The 26839-nt window shown below is 36.5% G+C and overlaps 1 protein-coding gene across 15 annotated transcripts in view; it reads right to left on the reverse strand.

The window, feature by feature from the left end:
* The window catches only part of LOC119072671 (GTPase-activating protein skywalker), a 75195-nt gene that overhangs the window by 4377 nt on the left and 43979 nt on the right, over positions 1-26839 (reverse strand). For 4 of the 15 annotated variants that reach the window (XM_037177940.1, XM_037177934.1, XM_037177945.1 and 1 more), the window contains 7 exons: positions 17116-17318; positions 16847-17051; positions 7619-7743; positions 7384-7496; positions 7078-7302; positions 6811-6979; positions 3645-3674 (listed from right to left, as the gene is read on the reverse strand). In XM_037177940.1, coding sequence (XP_037033835.1) covers positions 3645-3674; positions 6811-6979; positions 7078-7302; positions 7384-7496; positions 7619-7743; positions 16847-17051; positions 17116-17318 — 1070 coding nt within the window. Of the gene's footprint in view, positions 1-2860; positions 2948-3644; positions 3675-6810; positions 6980-7077; positions 7303-7383; positions 7497-7618; positions 7744-16846; positions 17052-17115; positions 17319-23147; positions 23602-26839 lie in introns of those variants that run through there. The other 11 variants (XM_037177937.1, XM_037177932.1, XM_037177933.1 and 8 more) reach the window with 7 other exon arrangements.

Genomic DNA, 26839 nt, shown 5'->3' on the forward strand with positions numbered 1-26839 from the left:
GCATAAACTGTTCATTCTCTCAGAGCTTGTCAAACCAAATCCATTTTTATTGGTGGTAGTTATGTCGTCTTACAATTTTCAAAAAAAGTTTTGTTTAAAGATATCAGCAAAAGTACCGTACTTGAAAAACGCCCTAATGTAGGCTTTTCAACAAAGCAGCACATTTAGGCGGAAAAAGATTCGTTTTTTTTAATGGTTTCTCTGAACCAAAATCTTTTTTTGAAATATCAAAACCGTTAAGAGTGATATCGCCAAAACTTGAACCAATTTTGGTGAAAATAAATACAATGGTTCGGCGATCCAGGCAAGCTATAGCTCGTTAGAATCGTCTTTCAATTCTAAGAAATAGGGATCTTTTAGCTTTTCTGTTAGTTTCCCATTTTCGGAGTGAACACGTGAAAAGTCATAGCATGTCAAGGGGTGGTGAAAACAGTTTTTTTGTGATAGCTCAAGATAGACTTGTTTCTAAAAGTAGAAAATTTGTAGGAATATAGGCCTTTGGCAGACCTTCATAAAGAGTATAATCATCGGTATGGGCCGCCACCCGTTCTAGACCTATGACTCAAAATATGGTCAACGTTTGGTCAGTGCTACTGGCTTGCAACAGAATTTATCCACGTATAAAAAACCCCAGATAAATTCTGTTGCAAGCCATAAAGTTAGTTGAAGTAAAATGTCGCTCCAGGAGACCCATATTTTTCGGTGTTTTCAACTTGTTTTTGGTCTTCAAACAGGCTGGAGCGATGGGAATGAAATAAACTAAATCAAAATTACATGTTCAGCTCGAAATTGTCCTGAACCGAGCGATCATTGGTCTTGAAAATGTTGCTTTCCTCCTTCTTCGTAGAAGGTGGAAAACCTCATTTCTTTTACTTCACAAAATGAACAGAAACTCAATTGCTTGCTACGAATATAGGTTTATTGTAAAGCCGAGATGCGCAGCGTTCGTTTACAGTCAATAAATGGTCACTCAAGATGTAATTTGTGCTTCACAAGAGGTCACACAATATGGAAATGTGTGTATAATCAAGTTTTTTAGAAGGAGGAAAGCAACATTTTCAAGACCAATGATCGCGCGGTTCAGGACAATTTCAAGCTGAACATGTAATTTTGATTTAGTTTATTTCATTCCCATCGCTCCAGCCTGTTTGAAGACCAAAAACAAGTTGAAAACACCGAAAAATATGGGTCTCCTGGAGCAACATTTTACCTCGACTAACTTTATGGCTTGCAACAGAATTTATCTGGGGTTTTTTATACGTGGAATGAAAGAGGGTAAGTCCAGCTACAACACCCTGTAGTCAGTTCCGCGGATAAATTCTGTTGCAAGCCAGTAGCACTGACCAAACATTGACCATATTTTGAGTCATAAGTCTAGAACGGGTGGCGGCCCATACCGATGATTATACTCTTTATGAAGGTCTGCCAAAGGCCTATATTCCTACAAATTTTCAACTTTTAGAAACATGTCTATCTTGAGCTATCACAAAAAAACTGTTTTCACCACCCCTTGACATGCTATGACTTTTCACGTGTTCACTCCGAAAATGGGAAACTAACAGAAAAACTAAAAGATCCCTATTTCTTAGAATTGAAAGACGATTCAAACGAGCTATAGCTTGCCTGGATCGCCGAACCATTGTTTTCAAATTGGTTCAAGTTTTGGCGATATCACTCTTAAGAGCGTTCACCCCTTGGCAATTTTAGCCTACATTTGTGCGCAAAAATATTCGTTTTTTGATGATTTCTCTGAACCAAAATCTTTTTTTGAAAAAGTAAAACCATTAAAGCCTGCAAAAATGTGTTACTTTTAAGAGAAAAATTGGATTGTGTATGATAACTTATTCCACTTGGAGAAACCTTTGCAAATGTGTAAATTTATGTGTTTTGCAAAGGTTTCTCCAAGTGGGTTAAGTTATCCCCCACAAACCAATTTTTCTCTTCAAAGTAACACATTTTTGCAGGCTTTAATGGTTTTACTTTTTCAAAAAAAAGATTTTGGTTCAGAGAAATCATCAAAAAACGAATATTTTTCCGCCCAAATGTAGGCTAAAAATTACCAACGGGTGAATGCTCTTAAAGCACGCAAAAATGGGTTGATTTTAAAGGAAACATTGGTTTGTGAGTCATAACTTACCCCACTGGGAGAAACCTTTGTAGATTGTGTAAATTTATGAAATTTGCACAGGTTGCTCCAAGTGGGTTAAGTTATCCCCCACAAACCAACTTTTCCTTTAAAAGCAACACATTTTTACGTGCTTCAATGGTTTTACTTTTTCGAAAAAGGTTTTGATTCAGAGAAGTCATCAAAAACGAATATTTTTCCGCTCAAATGTAGGCTACAAATTTGCAAAGGGTCCATTGCTCTTAAAATTCCTAACGTTCAGATTTACAGAGACTGTAGTATCCGCCAACATTAGGCAAGGGAAAATTGTGTCCAAACTCAAGAACTGAAGCTTCTAACAACAAGACCACCTGTTGATAATCAATTATTCAATTAAATGGAAAATTTTAAATGATTTGCAAACACTAATCAATGTGGGTGGATTGATGAAATGACATATGAAACTTGTTGCAATAAAATAAATCGGTCGAATGCTATAAAATACCATCGAACATCAAATGTTGCAATGAATCTAATGTGGAAAATTAAAAAAATTTAAAGAAAAAATATTTTAAGAACAATCTAATAAATCGCATAACATTACACGTTTAAAAAAAATGTGTGTGTGTGGTGGGTGGTGTTTGAACAATTTAAAAGAAAAAGACTTCGCTACAAATCAAAAAGATTCAAAATAAATTTGAAAAATTTGGCGCTAAAAAAAAACTTTTTCTTTTGCTAAATTATTAATTGACTTACATTATCTTGATCAACAATTTGACTTTTTATTGCTTGTAGGGGATAAACACCCATCGAGAGCGCTCTAGCACCAGGAGAGTGGGCTCCCTTTGGTTTGAATAATTTTTTTGGTAAATTTTTTTAATTTTTTTTTTTGTATTGAACAATGAGGAGAGGTAGGCAATAGAAAAGAGAAAAAAAATTTATTTGTTTAGTAATTTCAATGATGGTATAACGAAAAACAATATACGTCCAATGGTGAACAAAATGCAAGTAAAAACATTGAATTAATTAATTGACTAAACTGGGTAGAGAGAGAGAGAGAGAGAAATGGTGGTGGTGATGTGAATAATACTTTTAAACGGAGTGACACATTGGTTAGTAAAAAGGATATTCCAGTTAGTTCATCTGTTGCAGATATACTTGATACAGAAACACTTAAAGGGAAGCACCAGCACAGCAAAAAAAAACTTTTTTTTTTCTTTCCTCAAATGAACATGTGGACCGAGTATAGAGAATAAAAATTTAATTTTAAATTTTATTCGCAAGCGCAGTCGATGTAAATTAGTTTCCTGATTTTTGTTTCGAATATTATTGATGGAGGAGCCGAGCACATATCTTAACTTTCATCATTGTAAACAACATTAAAATATTTATAGGAAATTTAAAACACACAAACTTGGTTAAATGGCTATTAATATGATGGATAGATGGATATCGTTAAATATTTATAATGTAGAGAATACAATTCGGATAGTGTCACAAAATCAAAAACAAAAAAAAACATTTTTTTCGAACCGCATACCATTGGTTTACAGGTCTCGGTTTGTGTCCGCTGAAAGCCCCCGAAAAATATAAAAAACATTTTTTTTATTGACATTGGAAAAACGGATGAAAATGAAGAAGAGAAACGAAATGAAAACAAAAAGTAGCAAAAGAAAAGGAGAAAGTCGAGAATGGAAGAAAATCGACGAAATTTGTGAATCATTGAATCAATCCATGAATTTGATTTACAAAATAGTATGGACAACATTGGATGCGGCGATAGTAATTCATTATAAGCAGGCTTGTGACTCACAAATGTGCAACAAGATTCGCCTTCGGCTCGCATATACAATAGGGCGTATCGAATTTTGAGAATTTTAAGGGCCGCGATAGCCTGTGTGCGGAAAACGTAGATCATTGAAAACTAAGTCCAGGCATATGGTTGATGGATCCGAAGGTGCCCGGGAAGAAGTCCCACCGGACGACTTTAACTTTCAAATGGTCATAACTCGGAAAGTTAAGAGTATTTTTGAAAACAATGTTCTAGCAGGATGTAGAGCGTTAAAAACTCTACAAAACTGCCAAAGAAACCGATGGTCCAAAAGGTGTGTCTGTCGAGGTTTTCTAACATCGAAAGTTCGACATTTTGGTTTTTGACTTTTATTTCCTGAGAGACAAATTATTAACTTTAGCTTTTGGCATGAGGTTGTAGAGGAGGTCGAGTACTACCAGTACACTAGGCATTATCCCGGTCGGCGATCCATCCGAAACCACTTTTTCAACATTTTTGAATGGACTTTTTAAGTGTACCCACGTCGCCCACGAAGCCATTGCAGACAATGTAACCGGTGTTGCTGAGTCGAGGTAACCTTGGCCAGTAAGTGCACATAATATTCCATAACAGTAGCTGAACTCTTTTACAAAATATTTAAGAATTCGGTGTACAACCTCCTCTACAACCTCATGCCAAAAGCTAAAGTTAATAATTTGTCTCTCAGGAAATAAAAGTCAAAAACGAAAATGTCGAACTTTCGATGTTAGAAAACCTCGACAGACACACCTTTTGGACCATCGGTTTCTTTGGCAGTTTTGTAGAGTTTTTAACGCTCTACATCCTGCTAGAACATTGTTTTCAAAAATACTCTTAACTTTCCGAGTTATGACCATTTGAAAGTTAAAGTCGTCCGGTGGGACGTCTTCCCGGGCACCTTCGGATCCATCAACCATATGCCTGGAATTAGTTTTCAATGATCTACGTTTTCCGCACACAGGCTATCGCGGCCCTTAAAATTCTAAAAATTCGATACGCCCTAATATACAATCTCTACACTTGTTTAAAAACAGTTGCTCAAAAGCACACGAATGACTTTACGAGTATCACAAAGTTGTTTCCGAATGAATGATTTACGCAGCAACATCCAATGCATTCTGATTTATTGCCTGCCCTTGTGAACGTTGACTATCACAAAGGGTACAACGTAAAATGAATCGAAAATATTCTTCATGTAAAGCACCACTTTCTTGGGGGGCAAACTGCTATGTAAAGGTCAACTTTCGTATTGAGCAGGCAATAAAAAAAGATTTTTTATTTGTTTCACTGAAGAATAGATGCCACGAGAGATTATAGCTCCCTCTCGGCAAAATAAAAATCTCCAAACAAGGACACAATGTACTGTTACGTCACCACAAGGGCGGAAAAGTTAAAAAGTCGAGTTTTCGTAAAAAAAATTTAATCCGAGACGAAGCCGAAGCACAAAAACGTGAATTTAAATTTTTTTAATTTAATGCAGCCGTTTTACTAAGTAAAACACACATGGGGCCACCGTTTGGGCCCATTGTGCTAGCTGTACCGTTGGGTTAGTCTTTTACTGTTGGTTCGAACCTCCCTGTACTTTCAATAAAGTCCAGGATGTCCTTTGGACGTAAGTTTTTAATCAGGTCATATCTGATAGTGTACCCACCTAAGTGAATCCTTCTTTTTGTTATAAAAGCCGGACATTCGCAGAGGAAGTGCTCAGCTGTATCCGTGTGGTGGCCACACAGATCGCAGCTTGGAACAGTTCGCTTTCCTATTGTAGTTAAGTGCTTATTAACTCCGACTTGAACTCCGAAGTGTCCCGTGGTTACGCCAGTAAATATTTTTAGTCTCGTTCGGCTGACGTTCAGAGTTTCCTATACTGATCCTTATACAGCTCTTTGCCCGACGACAAGTGGGTTTAATAAGCCAGTGGCTTCTAAACTTGTTTGCTCTTATTGTGGAATGCGTGTTTGGCGTACCGCTGACTGGTTCCTCCGAGTTTCGTACAATATTGTACATGCTGGAGCAACCGAAAAAATGCTTCATTGATGGAATGAACGGTTTTCGATGCAGACACATGTAAAATAAATTGTTTGGATGATGTCCCAGTCCCATGGACATTGATAAATTTCGTGTTATAAGTCAATCGATCTGGCGTGTTAAGTGGTAACACCGTATCACATTGTTTGTGCGCTTCGAAGAGCTTTCGAAAGCTCTGAGCTTTTTTGGATTTCATTGAAAAAGTGAAATATTTCAGTCGACCACAAAAGCTTTCGGAAACTCTTTAAATGCAAAGACACAAATGCGATACGGTGTCTACACACGGCAGCTCTCACACCAGCATTTTGAAGAAAAGACAAACTGTCTAAGGATTGGAACGTAACCCAATCTTATCCAATAGAAAGCATCAGAAACGGACATTAGAATCTAGCATCCTTCGACGCTGGATGTAGGCTTTATAGACCGAGATTCCATGTCATCTCTGCATAAACGTTATATGACAGGACCAACAATGTCTAATGTAATATAGTCTCAGGCCATGCACCTAACGGATTTCTTAGACACTCGATGTAGAATTAGAAGAATCTTCAGAATCTAAGGCCGCTGTTGCAATTTCAGAGCGAGGTTTAAATAAAAATATTTTTTCTACTTCGTGCTCCAAATTATTGCAATATTGAGGCGAAGCATATTAGATGGTATATGATCATCATCACTCGACGTTGAGATGTTATTGATTTAACGATTCACAAAATTTTAACGCAATCAAATATCGACCCGGAATAACTTTTAAACGGGCAAATAGATCAATATTGAATTTTCATCTTATCGGACGATTATAAATGTAAATGGGATCGTTGCGCAGAAACCTGTGAAATCAATAATGAACGTCTGAACGAACCATACTTACTTCTCGAATTGTCAGTGTGTGCGACATCATTTGAATGTTTACTTGTGACTGACTTGTTGGTAAATTATCGCTAGAACGCGACCTCACTAATTGTTTGGATCCACTAAGCACTGATCTACTCTTTAGTACCATTTCAGTCTTGATAAAAACTCTAGAAATATATGTTGAACTGCACGATGATGAGCACAATTACGGTTGAAAATGTGTGGAAGATAAATCGGAAATTAGATTTCATCGGTCTGAAAACAAAGCGTCGATGTACCTTACCTAAGGGCTCTAATGTTAAACGCGGTGCGCAAAAGTTTCGTTGGCGACACTGGTAAATTTCGACAAAACTTCGGCAGTGCATTTTCAATGTCATTTTTGAGGTTTTCTGAATTCCACTCGCTGTCGGATGACGATGAAGTCGCATGCTTATTGAAAAGAATCAAAATCGCCAAAGATATTCGGTAAAACACTTTGATTCCCTCGTGAAAAAAACAGTCCATAACTCTGAGGTGGAACAGAGAGAGAGAGAGAGAAAGATTGGAATGAATACAGTTTGAGCTGTGGATTGCAAAATAAACGTTTTACCTAACAAGGTGAGGAAACGGCAGACCGCCCAGTATCCACCAGCTCCAATCCATAAAAATTCGTTCCGATTTTTGACCAGGACAAATTCGTTGCAAATGGAGCACAGCTGATTTCTGTAACAGAAAATAAATTTATTAGGATCGCACGCGCGTGGTTTATGGTGGGTCGTTAAAGCGAACAACCGAAATTTATTTATCTTTTCAGCAAAACAACAACAACAAAACCGCTTACGTACAGCATGTTTCTTGGCTATTTGCATCACAGTCTTCCATGTCACCTCGTACAACAATTTCGTTTGTGTGATGAACACTTTTTCTTTGGCTGCTACTAGACTTGCCAGACAATGATAGCATTCTTCTTCTGCAAAATAAACCGAGAAAAACAACACATTCGATTAATCTTTCCGCCGAATTACATAATTCTACATCGACCCAAACAATTTATGCAGAGAAATTGATAAATATTTACAAAGAAAATGTTATTTTTTTCGTGTGTTCGAATCGTTCTCCCGTTTTTCTTTTCTCAATCTTATTAAATCTATCGGCTTCTATTTCTCCTCTTCTCTTCTTTTATAGTTTCAATTTTTGGCAAATTGCCAAATTATTCAATCTTACGACTATGAAATTTTGGTTAGTTTATGTAATAGATGATCAGTCAAAAAACCCTTAAAGGGTAAATGTGACGCAAGTCCTTTATCTTACTTACAAAATAACTGATATCGCTGAGGGTGACGCATTGTGCGTCGTACGCAAAAATTTTATCAACAAAAAATTGACCTAAAAAATTTCTGAAAGAAAATTTTACAAAAAGAAATTTGCGTCACAAGTGGCAGATGATTCGGTTTTCTTCCGTTTGAATTCTTTCAGTACATTTTTTAACCATTTTCCTAACAATAGGTTCCCCAACATCTGCAACTTGTGACGCAAATTTCTTTTTGTAAAATTTTCTTTCACAAATTTTTTGGGTCAATTTTTTGTTGATAAAACGATTGAGTACGACGCACAATGCGTCACCTTCAGCGATATCAGTTATTTTGTAAGTAAGATAACGGAATTGCTTCACATTTACCCTTTAAGGGTTTTTTGACTGATATCACCACTTTTGTAAGTAAGTCCTTTCGACAACATCAAAAAACCTTATGGAAGTTAAAAAATTCTAGAGGAATCATCTGTCATCCCAAAATTTAGGAACCAACTTTGGAACACCTTACTAATGTCGAAAATAACCTAAATCCATCAAAAAATCCGATGGAAGTTAGGAAGTGCCAGAGGAATCATCTGTCATCCCAAAATTTAGGAACCAACCTTGAACATCTCAATTATTATGTCGAAAAAAACCCAAATTCATCAAAAAATCCGATGGAAGTTGGGAAGTGCCAGAGGAATCATCTGTCATCCCAAAATTTAGGACCCAACTTTGGAACACCTCACTAATGTCCAAAATAACCCAAATCCATCAAAAAATCCGATGGAAGTTAGGAAGTGCCAGAGGAATCATCTGTTATCCCAAAATTTAGGAACCAACCTTAAGACACCTCACTCATGTCGAAAATAACCTAAATCCATCAAGAAATCCGATGGAAGTTAGGAAGTGCCAGAGGAATCATCTGTCACCCCAAAATTTAGGAACCAACTTTGGAACATCTCACTCTTGTCGAAAATAACCTAAATCCATCAAAAAATCCGATGGAAGTTAGGAAGTGCCAGAGGAATCATCTGTCATCCCAAAATTTAGTAACCAACATTGGAACATCTCACTCATGTCGAAAATAACCCAAATTCATCAAAAAATCCGAAGGAAGTTAGGAAGTGCCAGAGGAATCACCTGACATCCCAAAATTTAGGAACCAACATTAGAAGTCTCTCTCATGTCGAAAATAACCCAAATCCATCGAAAAATCCGATGGAAGTTAGGAAGTGCCAGAGGAATCATCTGTCATCCCAAAATTTAGGAACCAACCTTAAGACACCTCACTCATGTCGAAAATAACCTAAATCCATCAAGAAATCCGATGGAAGTTAGGTAATTCCAGAGGAATCACCTGTCATCCCATAATTTAGAAACCTACCTAGTAGAAGTTAATACTTAATGATACCAACAATTCCCATCAAGAAATACATCCCAAAACAACACACACCATTCACCACATTACCATCCATATCATGCAACAAAATATACAACTCACACACACACATACAAATTGGCTTTTATATGGCATTTGAATGGAGAATTTGGGGAGCTCCAGCTCCCAAGATATGGGTTTTTTCCAACTTTTGAAAATTCCATTCTTATTTTTGGGCCAATATTAGCCTATAACCAAAATTTCAGGAAATTCTGTAGAAACATTTAGGAGTTGCTGGATCCACTTTTCCATAGGAACTAACTAACTAACGTAGGCGATTTCAGTGATCTGAAAAAACGAAATTTTGCTTATTTTCATACAAAAATCAATATTTCGAAGTTCAATATCTCGGCCAATTTTGAAGCTGCAGTAACGTGTGATAGCTCGTTGAACTCGTATGTTGTTGGAGTTAAGGGGTAGAAGTCGAAAAGTTGCTGTAAATATGCTCCGCCGTCCTCAAAATTTTTTTGTTAAAACATTTTTGGTAGTGGACTTGCGTCACACCCGCTTACTAACGTGCGGGCATGATGAACAACAACAACAACAACAAAAAGAAAATTTAGAGGAACACTTTTCGGTTGTATATACATTTCTAAATCTCAAAAAAATGTATTTTCCATAAATTACTAAAGTGACGTCGGATAATATGATGATCTCGTGTCATCGTATAAATTTTAATTACCAAATAAAAATAAATGCCAGAGAATTCTCTCTCTCTCTGTGTCTCTATTTGTTTTTAAAATAAAAAAAAGTTTTTAAAGGATTCACCCACGAAATATTGTTTTAATGATCAAACATATGTAACAACTCTGCTCTTTGAAAGAAAATCTTTCGTTTACGGCTATTAAGTGTTTTTCATGGAAAGACGGCAGCGACGGATAAACCAATAAAAATAATATTAAAAATTTTGATTATTTGCGACTTGAAACACTTAAAACATTCCAAATGACCTTGACAATCGTGTTATTTAACAGTAAGATTTTTCAGTATTGAAAAAAAAATGCGTAGATTGAAAGCTGCTCATTCAAGCATTTCTAATGAGATCACCATAAAAGTAGCATCGATATAGAATAATAACACCAATCAATTCATCACCGGAAGTAAAGTTTTCTGTGCTGGTAGCGAAAATTGTTATCGGTTTATTGGTTTATGTGGGGCCTCCAGTTTTTGTTTGTCGTGTCTTTAAATACTTTTTGTTAAACCAGATGATTTGAGGGTGGACGAAGAGACTCGTGCACAGTAAATGGTTGCATACACCTACGGGACCATTTAAATAGTTCGTACGCTAATAAAACTGTTTTAAGACTCCTTCTCCCCAAAATTCAGCGAGTGTACGCTTTTATATAATCCCCCTCCTCAAGACAACTCAAGAGCGCAGTGTGTTGACCGAGGACTCGCATTGATGAATTATAGAATTGCCAGTGCGTAGGTTCGAATTTCAACCGCCACACTATGATTCTGTCAATCAGATTTGTTCACAATAACAATATCTGATTGAATCGCTTCATTGGTTTTGCCACTGTGATCTTTCGTTCTCGTTCTTCCTAGTGACATCTAGTGTACTGGGAACAAAATTAGTACGAGTAGAGTACCGGCGGCTCAAAACAATGACCGTGTGACAGCTCTAACACAACTACAACAGATTTTTGAACCGATTCAACCGATTTGGTATACACGTCTGACAATCGGTTTTTTTTCTGTTGCGGTTGAGTTTCGAACCCTCGCACTGGCAACTAAGCCGTGTAGTGGAAAGCAAACAAGTTAAGCTTTATGCTATTGAGTTGTAACTTCACTTAAGTTTCGTTAAATGTTTCTGAAGGTTCTAACCGATCAAATGAAACGAATTTTAATATAATTCCATTACTTCAGCACTTTTTGCGTCTGTACTGCCGTACTCGAAAAATTTTCCAGAATGACTCTAGCTTCTCCCATATTTTCCCTAATTCACACAAAAAAAATTTTTTGCGAAAATTTGGAAGAATGGAAAAATTTGAGAAAATTAGGGAAAATGTTTTCCCAAAAGTAGTCTTAGCACGAAACGCCAAAAATGTATCGACACCACTGGTGAACAAATATTTCAAAATATGTGAGATTCTCAATCGGCTCAATAAGGGTAGAAATTCCGCCGGTTACCATTCCATGCCAAAATTATTAGACCAATATATCGAACAGGTCTAATATATTGGCAGGTACAGACTTCAAGTACAGGCGGCTGTATAATGAGAAAACTGCCAAAAACTGGTGATATCCAATATACAACGAGCGAATCTAATTTCAATCTAATTTTAAGTAGAAAATGTGACGATCGAATGATACGTGAATTTAATTTTCTTTTTCTGTTCGGATCGATTTATTAGCCTCCAAAATAACTATTTATAGAACGGCGAAAAGATAGTTCAAGAAACATTTTCTCAGCTGAGCAGAACTGGTTACAATTTTTGTTTAATTTTCTTCGAAAGTCAGTGTGCCATTTAGATTTATGAGTTATTAGTGAAGAAATAACTTCGATTTCATCATTTCGGAATATTCCATGACTCTTTGTATGTACACTGTTTGAGGAAAATATTCATCGAAAATTCATCGAATGGAACTTTTCATGAGAAAAAATAATTTTTGCCCAATGCCCTCGTCACGTGTGTTCCGAACAAGTTCACATAAACATAACTAAAAAGTTAGATAACAAGTACAACTGTTGAAGCGTATGTCTACATGGAATGAAGAACAAATATTTGTCAACCAATTGTGGCGTTCTGGTATATAAGTACAGTTGTCGTCAGTGATATTTAGACATGAATTTACCTCAGCTGTTTTTCAGCTCATACGTCTTTATATGGGTGAAATAGTTACACAAACAAATATTCACAGTTCAGTGAGTTGTAGTGGTAAGACCGTAGAAAGGAGAGGCCACCCAGCTCAGAGAAATTCGTGTCTAAATTTACACTTATAAAAGGGGATTGCTGAACTGGCGTCCAATCAAACTAAATAATAGCAAGACTTTAAATGAAAGCTCAATAGAAATACAAAAAAAAACGATCCAAAAAATTCGCATAGTCAACGTAAATAGAAATAGAAATGTAGTTAGTACAGCGAGTCAGCGATTTGAATTCGAACAAGTGAATCAATACCATAGAAATGCGTCATAAATCGATGAAGAATTTCTTCATTTGTTTGAAAACACAACAGATTTTCCGTTCTGCAAAGTAAAACTAAAACATTCGCAGACGGTAGTCTCACTTCCAAGACTGTCGACAAAAATAAATGTAATCTTTTAACCCCTGGTAGCCAAACTTTGAATAGTATGTATAAATGTAAATAAACAGATGTGTGTGGTAGATAAGAGAGATATAAATACCAAGCACCGTTTTAGGTTAATAAATTTTAAGAATTTTTATGTTAGTTGTTGATGTATTCTGTAAATCCATAGTTACACATAAATAACGCCAAAGTTCAAATAAACATTCGCAACGCCGCGTAACGAATGTAGTCTAAATATGATGACTTAATTAATTCAGAATGACCTTCCTTCGGTTGATATTTGATTAAATTTTGTTGCAAATCGTTATGTAAAATACAGACGACCAAATTGCACGATGTTGCATTATATTGTTCACTTGAATTCTGAATGCGCTTTTCATATTTCAACCGAACCATTTGGTGCACTAGGAGTTAGGGAACCTATCTCACTGAAGGAGTGCTGCAGAACTTAAGGCTGTCATCGGTAGAGGTTGAAATTCTGATAGTAATGGCATGGGGTCTATCGAAATCACTTCAGAAAATTGTCATTTTTAAACTTGGCTGAGTCTCCACCACCTTCACTTAAACCCATGGGCCTAATTTTTTGTGCCATTACTATTAGAATTACAACTTCTACCGATTCCAGTCCAATCAGATCTCCAACACTCCATTAGTGGGATAGGTTCCCTAACTCCTAGTGCACCAAGTGGTACGGTTGTAAATCAAAAAATTTTGCAGAATCTTGTTCAGGGCTGCGAGCTGATTAATAATATCCAAAAATATCATAATTACATTACTTTATTGTAAGTCCTTTCAACCGTACTGTGCGACGTGTGACGTAGTAATTTTTGAAGTTCTTCACCTGTCACATACGGCTATTCATCTGTTATCGATAAAGACGACGAAAGTAATGACAAGCTCTGGTTATTTATACAGTAAAATTCATGTTAAAAAAATTGAAGTACAAGATTTGCAGTCAACCGATTAAAAACACTTTGATTGATGGAAGTAATAGACCGGTTAATAATACTGGTCATACGCTTGCAGTCTGTCACAGGTTAATGAAAGTTTCAGAATGGCAAAAACTTATGAGCCGCCACCCCAGTTATGCAATCCGCCTCTAACGTGATTTTCGCAAGCATCACGCGCCTTTACAATTAGTATTTCAATTGATCAATATTTATTCAGACTAAACAGCCTCGATTTTTGCACTTCACCATCCCTGGAAGACCTTCCAAGTAAAGTGGATGTAAGATAAGTTGGTGAAGTGTCGAGGCTGTTTACTTCAGTCCTACGATCCCAATTACTCGAATTAGTGCTCTTTGAGGCAGGGCTTACTTTAGAGAATTTTAATTCTGAAAATTCCGAAAATTCTGAAAAAGTTCTGAAAAAGTTCTGAAAAAGTTCTGAAAAATTCCGAAAAATTATTTCAGAATTTTTCGGAACTTTTTCGGAATTTTTTCAGAATTTTCGAAATTTTCGGAATTAAAATTCTCTAAAGTAAGCCCTGCTTTGAGGAAAATCAAACTGTATTCAACTACCAATCGTGTCTACCGTCCTATAACCGTATTGACAGGGGAACATATTCGCAATCATCAACCGCAAATTGACGGCTATTATTATGGCAACATTTTTATTACGCACTTAGAGTTTATGAGATTAAGAGCTGCTTGTTCCTATACACAAAAGTGACGACGATGCTCAATAAAATATTTATAAGTCCGGTATGTTCGTCATAAAATCTAATTAAATACCAACAACCACACAAATCTCGAACTCCACGTATCGTTTAACATGCGCCAACATTCGTCAACAAATCGCAACTAATATTACATTGACAAATTATTTATAAATATATATAAACGAGGAGGTAAGTATAAGTATAATAATGCCACACAGTTTTATGAGCAGTTTCAGATGTTTTAATTGCTCGAATTCAGGAGCTGTCACAAACATTTTTTTTTTAAATTATTTTTATATTAATCGCACCGGAACCACAAAAGAAACGAATATCAAAACAAACAAATTATTAGCGTGAATTAGGCATGTGCAAATTCGAATGAAATTCGCGTTCACCAACTGATCAAATAGTTTAATAGAGGTCGTCAAAATGGCACTCGTCCCAGGAATGTGACATCACATTTATATCAAATTATTGTCGTTTCATGTTGAGTGCTGAAATATCACTCTCGCGTCGGTATTTATTGAAAGGAAAGCGATAATTTGTCACCTAAGTTATGTCAAAGCAGAAAAATCTATAAAGACACAGAGTCGTAGAGGAACACCATGAGTATATGACAAGAGAAATGTTTGTTCTATATATCGCGCTGGGCATATATTTACTATCTGCCATATAATAATGATTGCATCGAGCACGAGCTGTATCTATCTAGATTACGTTTACATTTTTATTCTGTTATTTATTCAATTTTGACGTCTTTGAGAACTCTACTTTTGTGATAATAAAGCGGCAAATGTTTACAAAACGCTTAAGTACCGGTTCTAATTTTGAATCGTTTCTGTGATCTAATGTTTTAAATAACAGTTCATTGAGAACGTCGTTTATCAACAAAATCAATTTGCTTTGAAATGAAATTAAAATCGCTGCATATGCAGTCTGAATTCGATGCAGTGACCTTTCGATTATGTGTTGAGATAATGGTATCCCGATATCGAAACCTTTTATCTATGCCATCTGTTATCGACAATGATGATATATAACAATATGCAGTGATTAAAGCCGTTTTATACAGAGAAAATATAGTTAAATTAATGAAGTAAAAGATTTTGAATCGAATATTACGAAATTGTTTGGCCAGTGGAAGTACTAGATTTTAACGTTTATACAAAACGGCTGCCGTTTCTGAATGGTTAGCTGACACGCAATAGATGAGTCACCAGAACCACTGTACTTGTGAACGGACGTGATACAAGTTGGAGCGTAAAGGTCACTGCAAAAGTATTCTGCATTTCATCTTTTAGATGCTATGGTTTAGGCCGATAAAAAATCCGTAGAAAAGTTAGTTTTGAACATAACATCGGCATCGGTGAAATTTGATCTTCAATTTAAGAGTGATATCGCCAAATCTTCAGGTGATTGGGGAACAAGCGGTCTCCGATTTTAATGAGTGATAGCTCGTTGGATTCGTCTTTCAATGCTAAGAAACACATATCTTTCACTTTTTCTAAAAAAAAATTGTTTTCTGTGAAAAGCGTTCAAAAGTGAAGACATGTCAGAGGGTACCGAAAACAGTTTTTCAACAATAACTCAAGAAAAAATGATTTTGAATTGTTGTAATGTACGAATGTCGGCCTTGGAAAGACCTACAGGTAGAGTATACGCACCGCTTGGTGCGAGTGGATCCACGAGAGTTACGACTGAAAATGTAGTGAATGTTCGGAGAGTCCGCCTTCTCTGGAAAGAAGGAAAAAATCTGCATTTCGACACCAACTTTTTTTCCAACACTTCTGTGGGCTTGCAGCGCAAAAGGACTGGGTTCATTTATATGTGGAACGATAGTGGTTGAGGCCAGCTACAACACCCCATACTCAGTTTCGTGGAACATCGAAGCTGCAGAGAAGGCGGAACATTCCGAACATTCACTACATTTGTAGTCGTAACTCTCGTGGATCTACTCGCACCAAGCGGTGCGTATACACTACCTGTAGGTCTTTCCAAGGCCGACATTCGTACAACATTACAACAATTTAAAATAATTTTTTCTTGAGTTATTGTCGAAAAACTGTTTTCGGTACCCTCTGACATGTCTTCACTTTTGAGCGCTTTTCACAGAAAACAATTTTTTTTAAGAAAAAGTGAACGATAGGTGTTTCCTAGAATTGAAAGACGAATCCAACGAGCTATCACTCATTAAAATCGGAGACCGCTTGTTCCCCAATCACCTGAAGATTTGGTGATATCACTCTTAATAGAAAAGACGAGCAACGAAATTTCAGGAGGGGTAACGAATCACTTAAACACTTCACTGCAAGTAACTTTTTTTGAACTGAATTCTATACGCCTTGTTCCCAAAGAGGGGAATCATTGAAAGTATACCCATAGCCCCTTAAAACAGCAACAGCACAAACATTTCAATACAAACTTACCAGACATAAAATGCAACAATAATGCTGTAATCGGATACAACGATGGACTGTATGTAATATCAGGACAAGCGTACGCCAAAACGGTGACAACCCGATCGGCAACGGAACGTCCCTTGCGTGTCAAATGATAGGGAAGGCAGTGCGTCGAATCGACAAACGGCGGCAGCATAATGGGTTTCTCTGGAAGTTCTGTTGTTCCGAACACCTGCAAACGATAGCTTTGATGTATTTTTAAAAGTCTTTTTGTATTTGCATTGTCTGATGGATACCTGATTGACCATGTCCCAATAAAATCCGTCCAACATACTTTTGCCAACCTGATGCTGACTGCAGAGAGCCGGCCACAGTTGTGAACGAATGGTCGAATTGATGGGCCATGAATTTTCCCTTATAGCTAGCTTAACGTCTCGTTTCTTGCCTTGACTTAGAAGAGTTTGGATATCGTTGAATGTTTTGAGCGTTGGCTTTTTTCCTGTTTTTTTTTTTTTTGTTTGGAATGGTACAAAATACATCGATTTTAGTATGAGGAAAACAACAAGAAATGGTAAAACTTTAATGGGTTGTTAAAATACGTAAACAAAAAATAAATAAATTTACAAATGAAGAAGGAAAAAAACCCAAATGCGAAAACCATATGCCATTGATAATCAAATTATGGATGTGGTAATAATTGGCTAAAAAAATATCAAGTCGTTTCTCTCTATCCAAATCCATTTTCCAAAAATAAATGGTGCAAACAAAATCTTTTAAATTTAGTTTGAGCAACCAAAAAAAGAGCTCCGAATGTCTGCTTTTAACAATGTTATTGCGCGCCATTTATTAAAAATTGTTGAAATCCAACCAAATGAATTGATAATACACATTTAGGTTTGAATGATCCATGTATTTTAGTCACATGATTAGTATAATGAAAATAATTGAGTGAGTACGGGACCATTCACAAATTGCGCACGCTCTGCAGTGAGAGGAGGAATGGTTAACAAAAGTGTACGCTCAAATGTAATAGATTTTCGTACATTTCTAGTACATTTATACTAATGTCTGCGATCTATTTCTTGTGAAGTACCTTGTGTAATAACATTTCACGGATATTTACCAGAGTGAAGTCATTTCACGTCAAAATGGAGCACAAAGAATGAAGTAGTGAAAAAAAGAATTGTGGCGCATCTGGCGCCTCTACAGATCAACCGACCTTTCCTATGGATTCTGAGAATCGTAATTTTTCGCGTCTGTAGTTTGTGCATCATTTCAGTACGGTGAACGATTCGAAAATAAATCTCTTACTTCTTTTGTTTAAGACTATAGTTAGCTAATAATGTATAATATTTCTGTCGTCTTTGTCAACAAAACGAAACGTTTCTAAAAGGTTAAGAGTTTTTTCCATTAGTGAAAATTAGATTCGACAAAATTTTTGCAATTCAGTGCTGGTAAAGGCCAACACACATTAGCATCTAGTGTCATCGGGAATACGATATTTCTAATAAATCAGCTAAAATCGGTTACAACCGGTTTTGACAAGAGAAATGTCATATTCCCAACTGACACCAGATGCTAGTGTGTGTTGGCCTTAACCCTTTGGTTTATTGTTAAATTTGTGCAATTCAAACTTTCGGTTGTGTTGAAATTTATAAATTCCTCTTTTTATCGATCATTTTATTGTCCCTTCTAGTCCACTAGTCCCAGTAGTCCTTTCTTTTTGTAACTAGTGACATAAAGTAAAGCCTACAGTGAAACAATGGAAAAGTACCTTCATACGTCACCCAAAAAGTTCACTTTTCGCAATCGAAGCTCAGTTGTACAAAGGTAATTTGTGGCAACGAGTGAAAAATGCTTTAGACACTAGATGTATTGTCACATTACTTCTGCGGCTTCGAGTGCCAATCGTCATCTTGTGACTAAAAAAGCATTTATCACCGAGTTGCACAAAATGTTTTCCTGAAAAAGACCATGAAAGTTTCGCATTTTGACACTGAGTTCAGAAATTCTTATTTATGCAATCGTGGTGCAAAGTACGTTATTATGCTCTAGATGTGTATCAGTCAAAAAAACTCTTAAAGGGTAAATGTGACGCAAGTCCTCTATCTTACTTACAAAATAACTGATATCGCTGAGGGTGACGCATTGTGCGCCGTACGCAAAAGATTTTACCACAAAAAATTTACCCAAAAATTTTTTGAAAGAAAGTTTTACAAAAAGAAATTTGCGTCACAAGTGGCAGATGTTGAGGAAATTATTGTTAGAAAAATAGTTAAAAATGTACTGAAAGAATTTACACGGAAGAAAACCGAATCATCTGCCAACTTTGGAACACCTCACTAATGTCGAAAATAACCCAAATCCATCAAAAAATCCGATGGAAGTTAGGAAGTGCCAGAGGAATCATCTGTCATCCCAAAATTTAGGAACCAACCTTGGAACATCTCACAAATGTCGAAAATAACCCAAATCCATCAAAAAATCCGATGGAAGGGCCAGAGGAATCATCTGTCATCCCAAAATTTAGGAACCAACCTTGGAACTTCTCATTTATATCGAAAATAACCCAGATCCATCAAAAAATCCGATGGAAGTTAGGAAGTGCCAGAGAAATCATCTGTCATCCCAAAATTTAGGAACCAACCTTGGAACTTCTCATTTATATCGAAAATAACCCAGATCCATCAAAAAATCCGATGGAAGTTAGGAAGTGCCAGAGAAATCATCTGTCATCCCAAAATTTAGGAACCAACCTTGGAACTTCTCATTTATATCGAAAATAACCCAGATCCATCAAAAAATCCGATGGAAGTTAGGAAGTGCCAGAGGAAACATCTGTCATCGCAAAATTTAGGAACCAACCTTGGAACACCTCATTCATGTCGAATATAACCCAGATCCATCAAAAAATCCGATGGAAGGGCCAGAGGAATCATCTGTCATCCCAAAATTTAGGAACCAATATTGGAACATCTCACTCATATCGAGAATAACTCAAACCCATCAAAAAATCCGATGGAAGTTAGGAAGTGCCAGAGGAATCATCTGTCATCCCAAAATCTAGGAACCAACCTTGGAACTTCTTATTTATATCGAAAATAACCCAGATCCATCAAAAAATCCGATGGAAGTTAGGAAGTGCCAGAGAAATCATCTGTCATCCCAAAATTTAGGAACCAACCTTGGAACTTCTCATTTATATCGAAAATAACCCAGATCCATCAAAAAATCCGATGGAAGTTAGGAAGTGCCAGAGAAATCATCTGTCATCCCAAAATTTAGGAACCAACCTTGGAACTTCTCATTTATATCGAAAATAACCCAGATCCATCAAAAAATCCGATTGAAGCTACGAAGTGCCAGAGGAATCATCTGTCATCCCAAAATTTAGGAACCAACCTTGGAACACCTCACTAATGTCGAAAATAACCCAAATCCATCAAAAAATCCGATGGAAGTTAGGAAGTGCCAGAGGAAACATCTGTCATCGCAAAATTTAGGAACCAACCTTGGAACACCTCACTCATGTCGAATATAACCCAGATCCATCAAAAAATCCGATGGAAGCTACGAAGTGCCAGAGAAATCATCTGTCATCCCAAAATTTAGGAACCAACCAGCCTCATGTCATAATTACAAATCTAGAGCCTCATAAAGTACTTTGCATCTCGATTGCATAAATAAGAATTGTTCCACAGAGATGCTACTGAAGTTTGCAAATTTTGCATATTATGATGCTGAGTGGCTTAAATGTATTTTGTGCTTGAAGACTGAAATTCGACGTATTCCGACACAGCAACTACTAGAATCGAATCGTTCAATATTCTCAGACCTCTCAGGTTGATTTCAGCCGAAAAATAACCTTCTCAGCTGCTCTCTCGACCTGATTTTCATATATTTTTTTTGGACACGGTCAATTCTTTGATTCCGTTTTTTATGTTTTTGCTTTTGTGATCAGTTTATTTCAGTTTTCAGCCGAAGACTTGTCCTAACGAGGCGAAGCCGATACTGTTTTGTTCTAGAGTAAACAAAAATGAGGAAATATTGCATTGCTAATTCGGGGACATGACTGTGGTCGGGGAGTACTTCCACGATATTTCATGCTCTTATTATTGGCGCTCCGACCAGTCGCAATTTACATCATACCAAGTAAAGATTATAAAATCTGAATAAAAAGCCAAAATAACTTTTCATGACACCAATAAAAATTTGTATCAAAAACTCATTTTGATTAAACAGCCTAACCTCTGCCATTCCATAAGGCATAACAGATAAATTTGTGTGTTTTTCTGGATTTAAAATTTCAATTAAAACATCTTGATTCCGTTTTATTTACATTTTAATTGTACGTCGTCTATACGTCTGACTGAGACCGTACATAAAACCATTTAAAATACAACACACACCTCTCTCGATGAGTGACCACCACCAGATCCATCGCAATTTCAAATTACGTCAGTTTGAGTGATGAAAATGATTACTATTATTTTTGGCAGACACAATAACTTGTTGAACTGTTTTTATGAGAAAAAAACATTGTTTTTATCTTTAGCTTCGTGTATATTGTTTGCGGTATCCATCCGCGAATAGTAAACAAGCATATAATATATTTTCCGATAATAATTAACATTTGTTTTTAACGTGTCTGCAAACGTTTGCATTTTTAATATCAAGCATACTTCTCAGACTTTTTGAACAAAAATTATTTTCTCATTTCCAATAATTTTATTCATTTTTCGTCAGACCCAAGTGTAACACACTCAGTGTTAATGTTCAAACTGAGACGCACATAAAGTTGACTTATTCAAATTGATGCAAAAGAGTACGTTTTGCATGAGAGCAAATTGTTTTCGGAAATTTACTTGAAATATCGAGTAGAAACAGGTTGAACTGAAAACATTCCGATAGCTGGCGCAAAATTTAGTTTAATTTAGTTTAGTTTAATGAAATGAAAATATTCGGATATGCAAAACGTCCAAATTAACCGTTCAATATTGTCGATCATTCATAAATGACTAAGACTGGTCGTTATAAGTATGGTAAACCGTAGGACGGATAAGTAGGAGTGGAAATGTTTCGAAAAGTTTGGGATACATGAGTGACCCGGTACATTAAAACCTTAAACTCAGACCAATGCCCCCAGCATATTGAAAGAAGCGTATGTTCTTCATGGAAAGTTTTCCCGAATAAAATAACCTAATGGGAAGGTTATCAGAACAATTAAAAAAATTCTTCAGACAATTCGTTTTGAAAATAAAATTTAAAAATAGAACTCGATGCAGATGGATTCTTTTCAAAAACAACCTACCGAAATCGGACCGATTTTTTATTGAAATCACTTTTATGTGCCTAGACAGGAATTGAACTCTAGAGTCCAAAACCACTTTCACAATTTCTTTCAGCTACAGCAAAGTGATGTTGCTCACCAACAATAAATATTAAAATAAACATTGAATAGCCCCAAAAAAGTCCAAAAATGCTTCGTATCCCACTTTTATATAGTCCAAATAGATCGAAATTTGGGTTCCAAGAGTATAAGAACAACGTGAATGCATCGAAAAATTCTTTATTTTAGTTGATTACACTCTTGTCAGCAATAAATAATGAATAGCCGCCCAGAAAAAACCTCAAAAAAGCGAAAAACAAACGAAAGAAAGGGATAAAATTTCGTCGACCTGGGGTGGACTTCCGCTAAAGTCGCTCCAACCCTTTGCAGTGAAACTTATCCAAGGATGTTTTTACATGTTATGGTACTACAGAGGCTAGGTTCTCTCACCATACATACCATGTCTCGGATTTATGTCACTGCAGCCGGTCAGGGACTTGGGAAAATCACCTATTTTTTCACCTAAAATGATTGATATCACCAACTGGTCAACATGGACCTGGTGGTGTGTATACTCAAAATACTCAAAATGTGCGTCTGTTCAAGGCCTACAAGGCTAGCTAAAAAAGTTTTTTTTTCCAAAATGGGCTTACTCGACTAATCGCGATAAAACGATTTTGGGCTCTTTTTGGCAGACCCTTACTTCATGACCTCGAGCGTCGACAACAAAATAAAGTTCACCAAACGTAGTACTACGTTTTACTCGCAAAATTTCAACGAATCGAATGAGCTATAAGTCAATAATATCTGTGACCCCTTGTCCCAAAATGTCTGATTTTGTTCGATGTTTTGGCGATATCACTCTTAAACAAGGAAATAAATCCTTAGTGTAATGGTTCATCATCATTATAAAGGTAGCTTGTGTCAATTCGTGTAATTTTTTCAAGATTTCGTTGAAAATTCAATGCTAAAAGTTCTAAGATCTACCGCAAAATTTACCTTTTATCAATGAGAAACATCTAGTTGTTCGTTCGTAATTATCGAAACTAAACGCCGGAAGGTCGAAAAACTTTTCACATTCCGGTGCAACATAAGTACTACTACGACGACTTAAATTATCTAGGTCTTTGAGCACATGCAATTTGGCAACCATGATTCAACTTGGAATTATTTCTAATCTTTTTCTCGATTTATTTCGGTGCAATGTAAAATGGTTTACGTTTTGTCGCATCAATTCGCGTAGATTCTCGTTTTCAATATGTCAACGTTATCACTAAGTCACATCGTATAGCACGTTATCTATCTGTAACCCACTCACTTTGATTTAGTTTCGCTATCACACATTTTGCTCACAATAATTGTCCTTACAACCGATTTATTTGTAGGCTTATTAATGCTACTTTACTGTACACAATTCTTAGAATAGTCACAGCTGTTGTATCGAGATCAATATCTGGTATCAATTTTTGTTAAATAGAGAATAATTACTCCGATTTAGCGAGTATCACAGTATCCAAAAGGCAATAATTATCGCAACATGTCAACCTATTTAAATCAATCATCTCTTTCGGTGCCAGACAAAATGTTGAGTGACTCAACTGTGTCCAACAAGAAAGGCAAAAAATTTAAAATGCTATCGACGTTAGCGTCCCGAATGATACTAAACATCAGTGAAGGTAAATCAACGGATCCTGCAACGTTCAGTGATGTCATGCCGTTACGATTTTTAGGGTCTTTTCGCTGTGTGCTCTGTTTTGCCCTCTTTGTTGTTCTGTGATTGGTAGAAACAGCGAGAGAAGAAACAGATGCAAAACGAATGTATAACGAAGTGACTAGACAGCTCATTTACTATTTGTTTTGATGACGTGTCTTTGCTTCGATGACGTGTCTACCAATGGGAATCAGTAACGATGTGTCAAACGAACTGATAAAATATGAGAGTGACACGAATGAGACAGCACTCATAGTGACGAACATGTCTCGTTATTTACATCAGAAAGTTATCGGTAATTCGTGTAAATTGTAGGAATAAAGGAATGACAAGCGTCACGTATTTGACGACACAATCAATCTCAAAAGGACTTATTTGACATGATAATTCCAGCGGTGGTATACAACGCAAAATGTTGCAACTTTTATTTTGGAGCTCGTTCAGAAACTCTTCGTTAAGTTTCACTGGTGAGGATTTTGACATTTCTTTCATATAAAATATGTCAAAATCTTCACTTTGGGTAACGAATTTTTAGTTTCTGAACGAGTTCTTGTAAATGGTGACTCAAATTCAACGCAAAAATTTCTGAGAGGGATTCTTTTGAATTTCGACTGACCGAAATCGGCGCTATTTTTTCCGGGACTTTTTTTATATATGTCTAGTTAGGCCTTGGTGCCTAGGCCCCAAAACCAGTCTCAGACATTTTTTGATCTTCCATACCTGGCTGGTTGTAAGTGGCCAAAAGTCGAAAAATGAGGTTTCGTAGTTCGGATTTCATTTCCGTAAGGTGGCGAGGACACGGGCGTGTATGGGTTCGTTGGAAAGCTGAGGTCAAGTACTCCTGGGGCAAATATTAACTTCATAAAATTTGCTGATTATCGGACGAAAATATGACTTCCGGAAAATTTCTCAGAATCGATGGAACCTCCGTGAACTTTGATGAGAGCTGTGACCTCACTAATGCAATTATATCCATATTTAGTAGTTTGGTACGTGACTACGTAACAGATGAAAACTGTGTGTTTCACTCCGCCAAACTAGTAAATATGCGTATCGCTGTAAAGCTGAGGCCTTCCACATTCATAATAAGTAATAATTTAATCAAATAATTGCATTAGTGAGGTCACAGCTCTCATCAAAGTTCACGGAGGGTCCATCGATTCTGAGAAATTTTCCGGAAGTCATATTTTCGTCCGATTATCAGCAAATTTTATGAAGTCAATATTTGCGCCAGGAGTACTTGACCTCAGCTTTCCAACGAACCCATACACGCCCGTGTCCTCGCCACCTTACGGAAATGAAATCCGAACTACGAAACCTCATTTTTCGACTTTTGGCCACTTACAACCAGCCAGATATGGAAGATCAAAAATATCTGAGACTGGTTTTGGGGCCTAGGCACCAAGGCCTAACTAGACATATATAAAAAAAGTCCCGGAAAAAATAGCGCCGATTTCGGTCAGTCGAAATTCAAAAGAATCCCTCTGACTGATTACCATAAATTTTCCTACTACCTTTACCAGGACTCGCTCAAAAAGCTCATTTGTTAAAAGCTCAAAAATTCGAAATTTTCATACGCAAATCTAAAAGGAATTGCCTGAATTCATAGCATGGTCAGCCCTTTTACCATTAGATTTTAATAGGTTGCACTATCAGAACATAGATTCCTTCGAACTCAGGGTTTGAATTCTGATAACCAGCGAGGTGTCGCTCTGTAAATAAAACGTCCACACCAAATAAGCTTGGAATATTTCGAAAACAACGGACTTTGTTTAGCTTCAAATCACCTCATGTGTATAATCCACCCGTAGGTTTCCCATCACCGTTACAATGTTCAACGAATTACTTTCAGTGAAAAACGGTATCGCCATCATCATCGCAATAAATTGAATTTAATTTCGTATTGTACGGAATAATTCTAAAATTAGACCGATTCACGTGAACGTTTTTTTTTGTTTGAATGGCAAAAGCTCTCTTGATTTACATTTTAATGTAAATATTGCAAATTACTTAGATAATAAAAAACGGTTTCGTGTATAACAAAACTGTATTACATGTAGCAACAAATTCATTTAATGTAAACACAAACAAACAAACGATAAACAATGAAAAATTGTCTTCGCGAAAATAAAATTCTACGAATTCTGTGCACAGGCTGATAAAACGTCTTTCTCGATTTTCCTGGGAAATTCCCGATCCGTGGAAAATGGAAAATTGAACAGAACCGCTTGAAACTGAATGAACGAAACCGGTTCGACTGACTTAAATTGATGCACTAAATACCAAAAACATCGAACATTGGTGAACGACGGTGGTGATGGTGATAGGAAAATCGATTCGTATCGAGCAGTCAATTAAACTGATAACACCCGTTCGTTGTCAGAAGATAACGGCCAGTAATAATCAATCAATGATTTCTCAAAATCTTTGATCCGGATAACGTAAAGTCACACCGAGTCATATATTCGTCAATGTTTGGATTAATTTATTTTTAATTATTCGTTGGGATTATGGACGATGCGCTGGATTTAGCCAGTAGTGTTAAGACGCACGATATTAATCAATAATGTTGGCAGTTCTTTTTTTGAGGGGGCTTTTCGTTGGTGCCGATGAGTCTGGCTTGTAGTAATAAAATTAGATTTATTATGATAAACAAGGGAACGAAGGACGATAAAAATCTGATTGGAAAGAACATAACAAACGAAAAATTGTTGGGAAAGTTGTGTCGGCATTGAAACCACCAAAACTATGTGCTGAATGGAATTGCCCTGGGAATGTTTCTCCACACAAAAGAATATTGGAAGCATACTATCGGCGACAGCTCAAAAATTAGTTTCTAATCAAGAAAATGATCACGAATTTTTATTCCAAAGAACTTATTCTGACTAATTCTCGATCTTGACCCACATAATATGTGCATCAAATAAACATTAAACGTCGGTCGTACAGTGAAAATGTGAGAGAGTTGCAAGGATGTAGC

The sequence above is a fragment of the Bradysia coprophila genome (genome assembly GCF_014529535.1).
Source record: "Bradysia coprophila strain Holo2 chromosome IV unlocalized genomic scaffold, BU_Bcop_v1 contig_84, whole genome shotgun sequence".
NCBI classification, from domain to species: domain Eukaryota; kingdom Metazoa; phylum Arthropoda; class Insecta; order Diptera; family Sciaridae; genus Bradysia; species Bradysia coprophila.